At 36.9% G+C, this 7811-nt stretch overlaps 1 protein-coding gene across 2 annotated transcripts; it reads right to left on the minus strand.

The window, feature by feature from the left end:
• Positions 1-563: 563 nt before the first annotated feature.
• On the minus strand, positions 564-7541 carry LOC110762960 (putative E3 ubiquitin-protein ligase LIN). 2 transcript variants are annotated; one of them, XM_021965690.2, is made up of 9 exons: positions 7402-7541; positions 5022-6784; positions 4468-4731; positions 4355-4382; positions 3628-4270; positions 3052-3196; positions 1730-1993; positions 1204-1513; positions 564-990 (listed from the first exon to the last, which is right to left on the minus strand). In XM_021965690.2, the coding sequence occupies exons 2-9, from the start codon at positions 6750-6752 to the stop codon at positions 872-874; spliced, it is 3504 nt and encodes a 1167-aa protein (XP_021821382.2). In that variant the 5' UTR covers positions 6753-6784; positions 7402-7541; the 3' UTR covers positions 564-871. The 2 variants fall into 2 exon arrangements, with proteins under 2 accessions (XP_021821382.2, XP_021821381.2); XM_021965689.2 differs by having other exon boundaries at positions 5022-6790; positions 7402-7538.
• Positions 7542-7811: the final 270 nt, after the last annotated feature.

Below are 7811 nucleotides of genomic sequence, written 5' to 3' on the forward strand. Positions count from 1 at the left end.
TAAAAGTTAGTTGTAATGCCGTTATATAAAAGTTAGTTAAAATTACAACTTAGTTGTAATTACTTTAGCGGCAACGCGGACCGTTACATACAAATTTAGTTAAAATTACATTTTCGCCAGCTCAAGCCGGTATTAACCATCCAACGTACCATTATTAATTATCAAACTACTATTAACAATTGTGTATCTTTTTTTGTAATGACCAAATCCTATATATATCATTAAAATCAAACCAAGCTAGAAAGTTCTAGCACATCATCCAAAACCAATAAAAACATCCACACAACTAGACCATCCTCAATCCAAAGAGTTGCAAGGGTGAGACCATTGCTTAGTATAGGGTAGGCTCTAGTACAAGTTTTTGGGAAAAATAGAAATTTGGTGCTAATGTTATAAAAGTCAACCCAACTTGGTGGTAAAAATGTTCACTCCTTTCCTTTCCCACAAATTTGAAGACAAATCCACTCAGCCACCTAAGCATAATAGACGGATGGAAAAATTTCAACCTACCATTGTAAAAAATTTATAGTTCCGTCCGTCTTTGCGTGAAATTGTAAGATAAAGCATGTGTCACAAAATTATAGGAAAAAGATCAAAAAAGTTATATACAAATATTTTTGCTACAAGCAATACATAGCTCACTGTAATTCACTTTAGTACTCTTGAAATTCCTGACTAAATAAGACTTAGGAAAGCAGCAGAAATGCTCTAAGGTTTTCTTGCTTATTCATTCTTCTATATATACTGAAAACCCTTTTTTTTTTTTTGAAGCTGTAATATATTACGCCCATCTTTGCCTAAAAAAATGTAAAACGCCTGCAAAATTGTAATTATTACAGAGGAACAATCCTAGCATGTCTTTCATACTAGATTAAAGGTTTTCTCCAGAAATAATGGCATGTAGCAGTTTTGCACTCCATGTTACTTCAGCAAGGTTTTCTAGAGGAACTGCAATATCTTCTGTGCTTTCCCTTAAAAGCACCCTGCATTCTGGAATCCATGCACTAATTAAACCACAGAATCATCAATAGTCAATCGTCTCCATCGAGTGATGCATCGACAGATTATTCTAATCTTCAAAACTCAGAGACAAGAAATAAAGACACATGTATATATATATATACACACCAGTGACACCACAGTGTTTGTTGTTGATTTTTATGTAAAATTTGTGGAAAATAAGTTTATGTAGAAGTGACTAACCAGATATTTTGCTGAAGTTGAGCATAGACACTGAAGCAAGGATCTTCTGCTCAACCTGCTCACCATTCTTCAGCCTCTCTTTTAGTGGAAAAATGAGAGATGAGAAGGCTGTGAGCTGAAACTCAGAACCAGATAGTGAAGAAAGTGCACGGCTCAACCATTCCGCCGTGATTAGGCACACCCTCATCAAATCCAAGTTTTCAGATCCTAAACACTTTGAAAGGGTTTCTAAAAAAGACTTTTTCCCATTACCAAGCAGTGTAACTGTCAAGTTCCTCAACCAATCTTCAATGGAATTGTCTTCGTCATCCTATAATTTGATGAATTAAAACATCAGATAATTATCTTTAAACATATCACTAAAGTGATTGATGTAGAATTTTGAGTTTCTTTCACTTAAGAAAGCGGGAAAACAGAACATGGTATTGAAAATCTGGAGAAGCTATATCTAGTGACCATGGTATGAAATTATGAATATAGATAAGAAATTCTCTGGACAAAGAATATGGGGATCGAATGTATGTACCGATGGAGATGCGCCATGAGCCAGTGAACCATCTTCGTTGTCAAGTGAATTCACTTCACAACTGCCACCAAAATCTGTTGGCTTTAAGATCCAACTTCGCGACAACAATTTCCCTGAGAAAGAGAAGTACCTTCTCAAGATAAGAAGTGCTTTGCAACAATTCTCTCGGACATTCGCATCAGTTAAGCTGCAATCAAGAGCCTCTGTAATTGCATCAACAGCTTCCTCTCTATGCATACCATACTTCTGAGGTTCTACTTCTACCTGTAACAGATGGTTGTCTTAGTTAACAACATTTGATCATGCAGAATAGGGATAGAGACAATAGTTTCTAATAAACAGAAAAGGGAGTTCCAAGAAGAGATATTTAGTCATATACCCATTCTTAGCACTAATAATATAGATAAACCCTACATCATTTAATTTCTATAAACAAATCCAAAAAATGACAGCTAGCCTTATTGAATTTAATTTTATTATTAAATTACTTTAATGCCCTATTGAGTGTTTTGGGTAGTTTTATGAGGTTTTGGGGTTGGGCTTGTTTTAAGAAATTGATGGCAGTTTTGTAATTTATAAGAAGTTGAAAGCCTCTTTGTTATGTTATAAATGGGCTTTGGTTGTGTTTCTAAAGTTAATTTCATATAGGGTTTTTTTATAATTTGGGCCCCTATATTGGGTATAATAGTGAATCTCCCTTCAAAGTATCACTAGATCATCAAATGTTGAAAATAACCATCAAACATAGGGCAACCTCTGCGGTCTGTTTGCCTTCTTTCTATGAGCACCCACAGAGGATTAGCCTGTTTTATGATCCCTATGCTATGGCTACTTCTTCATAACAAGATACTTATATACCTATAATCATATCAGTAGCTTAGTATTTAAGTCACTTTTCTTTCATACCACCAGCAACCTAAACAGTTCAGATAAATGAAACTTTTCATCTCTCAACCAAGCAGCCATCAATTCCCTTCAAGTCTGAGCTCGTAAGATACAGGAAGACAGAGATATTACATGGCATTTATATGAGCGGCAATAGCTAAATTCCTATAATTACTGCAGGTTTATGCACCATTAAGCATGTAGGGAAATTATTCCTGCAAATCAGAAATTATAGCTCACATTGTCGAAAAAAAATTTGATTGTCATATATTTTATTTTCACACAACATAATGCCTTCCACAGTGACTACTTCAGAGTTTAAGGGGGCACCACTAATGCAAGAAGGGGTCAAGCAAAGTGGCATGGCATCAAGAATAAATGAAGACAATTAGGATGGAACTTTTAGAAAATTCCTGTGAACTACTTAAGGAGTGTACCAGAAGATCTACGTGTAACAAAAGTACTGCAACCAAGGGTCTGTGATTGGCTGGAGAACTCTGGAGACACACAAGCAAAACGTCCATTGTATTCACAATCCCTTCATTCTGCAAGCCACTGAGAAATGTTGTGACATCATTCTTCCTGCAATGGCAAAGAAAAGAAAAATCAATGATGAAAGGTACTAGCAGACACCATATAACCACAAACAATTACAGTTATGCAATCCCTTATCTTTCAATAGGCATTTATTAGTTGTTTCAAGCCTTCAACAACCAATCCAAGTTCATCGGAAATTTCCATATAAAATTTCTTTTATATTTTGTTTCCACATCACCATTATACAGTCTGTTTATGCACATATCCAAAACTAAAAGATGGCAAGGTTCTCATATATTGGATTCTGAATTGCTCACACACATGCACAATGAAGATAAAAAGAATATATGAAGGGGATTGCTGACAGACTCATTTTGTCAATTTTAATGTGCTAACTTCAAAAAAATATCTATATATTGAGAAGCAACCAGAGCAGCTCATTTGACATGTATTACCAGCAAGCCAATGTTACTCACCTCTTCAGGCAAATCAGTTCTGTCAACAACAACACTGCATTTGTTCTTATCTTAATCTGCTTGCTCTGAAGTAGTTCCATAACATACTGTTTGTTAATGTCTCTTGCTATTATATTCCTACAATCTGCATCTGCTTCTATACAACAGGACAACAGCACTGCAGCACGAGATTTCTCTTCCACCTTTCCTAATTCAAACCATTGAAGAAGAAACTGCAAGCCTCCAAGAGACGTAAGGTGCTTGGCATTTTCTGTCCTTTCCTCTTTGCTGAAACAAGTGAGAAGCTGCTCTAGCACGAAGATAGCTATCTCATCATAGTGTTTGGATCCATCTCTCCCTGAGGTCCCCACTACTTGAGAGGCAAAAGCCAAGAGTTTCCTACAATGTTCAGATTTCCAACTATGAATCACACGCTTTAAGATGAAGTTGTGAAGAGGCACTGCTAGATATTCCAATGATTTTCCTGTCACAGGACATGTTCTGTTTCCTTTATCAAACCATGCCTTGATGGCTAACCGCTCAAAGGTTTGACCAGTCTCTAGAGTCACTGGATCTTCAAACAACCTTCCAGTTAGAGGGCAAATGAAGTCCTGGGGAATGCACCAGAAAATGATTCCTTCTTCAAAGTAATTTCCATGTAACTCTGTGTCAAGGGAATGTAAACATGAGAAACAAATCGAGATGTGCACTAAAGGGTATAATATCTTAGATGTTCCTTTTGACTCACCTTCAAAAGAAGACCTTTCTTTGATTGGCTGCACTTAAAGAGAAAAAGTATAAATACCATAAACTAGAAAATGACATTGTACATAGTTAAAGATTTTAGAAAGAATTCAGTACATTTACAATAGAGCTGGTAATTGATGCTTCACTGCAATTTGAAACAGTAGAACCCTCCGCGCGTTGCTGTTCATAAACGGATTTTTCACGGGTTTTGAGGGTAAGCTTATTCTCTTTTGCACATGCTGATGCATGCAGCATCTGGGTGCTTTCTGTATTTTCTCCACATATGTTATCAAAGTGATGATTTAGGTCACTTTCTGGTAGATCACTCACTCCAAGATAACCCCACTTTTGCTCTTCTGTCATTAAGAGTCCATTTTCCTACAGAAATGTTTTAGAGCATGAAATTGGATTTAGTAAAATATTTCAGATTTTTTTAACACTCTTCCCGGTGTGATGTAGTTTTTATTTAGAATCAATTCCAAATAAACATTAATTGGATAAAGCTTCTTATGTTCAAGAGAAAATGAAAGGCAACACTGCTGCTAATTACTATAGAAGTTATTCATAAGACAATCCCAGCATAGAATGGGTAAACATATATAAACCCTAGAAATTTTTAGATGTGCTTGGATAAAGAATTAATTCACACACAAAAAAAGGTTACTTACAGAAAGAAATCCATCTTCTGGTGCACTCTTAGTGGATTCTTCTTCAACATCTTGGTACCTATATTGAACTGTTTCAGAAGAGTGCTGACTTGTTTGTTTAGCATCAGCTGAACCATCAGAACTTCTCATACAACTATCAAAGTTTTCTATATCTCCATCATCTTCAGCCTCATCAGATTCAGGTTTACTTGAACGACCAAACACAGAATCGTACAGTCTTTTGCTGACCATTGACTGGGGACCACCTGGACTAGGGGCCTCTGAAGAATGACTATGAGAACCTCCCTGCTGGACTTCCTGAAGAGATACAGATGGGATAGGAATGGAAGGGATGGAAGGAGATTCAGCTCCTTCTGTAAGCCAGTCCTTGTAGTAAACTGCAAATTGGTAAGTACCAGAATCTAAAATTTCATTGTACGCCTTTCCTAAAAGCTTCAGTTTCCTTGGCTTGTTTTGTCTATCTGCTAGAGAATCAGCTTCTTGATCATACCAAACCTTTAAATGTGAAAGATGCGGAAGAAACAGGTGGTCCCATAATTCAGGCAACAATGTCGTTCTTGCGTGAAAGGGCGTATCACAAAACACTTGCAAAAGATGCTTAGCTGATACCCTGTCTTTCTTCTTTAGCTTATACACCACACTGAGGTAGAGATGAGCACAAGCTGACAATTTATAGTTAGGAACCCCAGATGTAAATCCATCCTTCAAATCAGCTGAGTTCAAACCTGTAATAACACTAAGCTGCAAAGAAGCTCTTTTTAAATCCTTTTCACTTGCAGATTCCTCTGCAGCCTTTTCCACTGTTTCAATTGCCTGCTCAAGGCTGGCTATGATTCTGCTCTCAGAATGCCCTTCTTCCTGATGAATAAAGTTTAGGGAGGAGATACAGTTGTCTCTTAGTGCACTCCGGAAGTTGTCATCTTTGAGAAAACGTTTAATATATCCACTTAGGATGGAGACCATGGCTTGGATAGCAATTTCATCGAGAGCAGGTTCAGAAACTGCCCGTAAGACTTTGTCATGCTTTTGACCACGAGCATCTTCAGAATTTTTGCTATATGATGAATCTCTCCTTGATCTGTCATGAGAGGTCTCAGGCTGTTTCCTGCTTTGCCTATTATTCTCACTAAAACTTGTACGTCCAGCCACATGTTTGTTTGAACTTGAACTGTGGCTATGTTTCCTGTCCACCTCTGTCTCCTTCTTTGACCTCTCTTCAAATACTTCGTTTTCCGTACTTCCATTAGAATACTTATCCTTCCTTCTTTCCGAGCTATACAGTTCATTTGAATATATGTCCTTGTATCTCTCAAAGTCTTCATCATCAACCTCAACTATCTCATTTGCTGCCTGATTCTGGGGAAAAATGCTATTTAAACTTCTAGCTTCCCACACACCGTGGCTGGTAGGACCTTTTCCTCCAAGTCCATCCCTAATTTCTTTCTTTGATCCTCCTTCTATTTTGTCTCTTACAAGAAGATCTTCTCTTGGTCTCCTTCCTCTAATATCATTACCTGTTGGCAGATTATTTCTCACACCGTACCGAGACACATCAGACCTTGTTTTCTCTGGCCTTATTCTATCTCCTGACATGGAACGTTTCCTGTGTTCTTCTGAATTTGGAAAATGACGTATAGTTGAACCAGAATGGTAGGAAGTCCTCGACCTGGTCAATGATTTTCTTCCTTTAAACCCATCTTCTGCTAGAAGATCCTCCAAAGACGATGCCATTTGTGCTGCTGATACTAAAACCTTTCTTCACACTGAATCTTATGCCAAAGAAGAAAAAAAACCAAGTTTAATAGCTGAAACTAAATCTTCATCTGTTTCATACAAAACCATGCAATGAAATCCAAGAAAATCAAAAGCACTGTAAATTATGCTAAGAAGAAACCACTAGAGCAGAATATCCTCTGGATGTTACCAGTAAATTGGATGTAAGATTTGATCAATTTATCCCTATAAATACTTCAAAGCACATGTCTGCCAACTAAAAATTTTATGTTTCTTAGTATCCTGGAATCATAAGTTGAAAACTTTTTTCCTCAATGAATGGTGAACAATGACCAGTAATAAGAGGCTACTCATCCAGTGTGATCAAAATTCATTTAGAAACAGAAACAGAACCAAAGAGACGATAAAAAATTGGAAAAAGAAATAACCACAGAGATATTTGACAAATGCAAGCATTACCTTGAACCTATAATCTACTTCATAAACACCAAATTTTCCTACCCTCTTGAACCAAAATAAAATATTTTGAATCATAAACTCATTTACTCCTTTGACTAATGATCTAAACTTACTTTGAGTCTAAAAACCCAGAGAGCATCATATAGTATATATTATATATATTCTGTAAAGACGTCATTTTTCTCACCTTCAAGCTCTCCTCAGCGAAATTCAAAGCACTTGAGGAAACTTCAGACAAAACCCAGTTGCCAAGATGCCAAAGGCATATTAGTAGTTGAATGCCTGCAACTCAAACTACTGGCTCCGCAGTTGGCAGTTGGCACAGCAACAATCCAAGAAGAAGAAAAGATTTGGTTTTGATCTTCAAGGAAGAATGTGGTGGAGGGAATCTTAGCAAGGAACAAGTAGGCAATGAAAGAGATGCTGGTTAAAGGAAAAACATGAGCTGGGTTTGTTTATAAATTAAGGACTGCAAGCCATAAGATAAAACAAAAACAAATGAGAAATTGATGGAGAATTGTAACAATAGGCAACGAGGCAATCACTGAGAGAGAAGGTGACAAATGAAAGCTGACAAATGAGAGTGAGAGAGAGACA

Source organism: Prunus avium, chromosome 6 (genome assembly GCF_965620075.1).
Source record: "Prunus avium chromosome 6, drPruAviu1.hap1.1, whole genome shotgun sequence".
NCBI lineage: Eukaryota > Viridiplantae > Streptophyta > Magnoliopsida > Rosales > Rosaceae > Prunus > Prunus avium.

Coding starts and splice junctions, on each gene's coding strand:
- LOC110762960 (XM_021965690.2), bottom strand. CDS start 6,752: ATGGCATCGTCTTTGGAGGATCTTCTAGCAGAAGATGGGTTTAAAGGA. Junction 4,271..4,354: donor AGAAAGGTCTTCTTTTGAAG/GTGAGTCAAAAG, acceptor CCCTTGACACAG/AGTTACATGGAAATTACTTT. Junction 3,197..3,627: donor GAACTGATTTGCCTGAAGAG/GTGAGTAACATT, acceptor TTGCCATTGCAG/GAAGAATGATGTCACAACAT.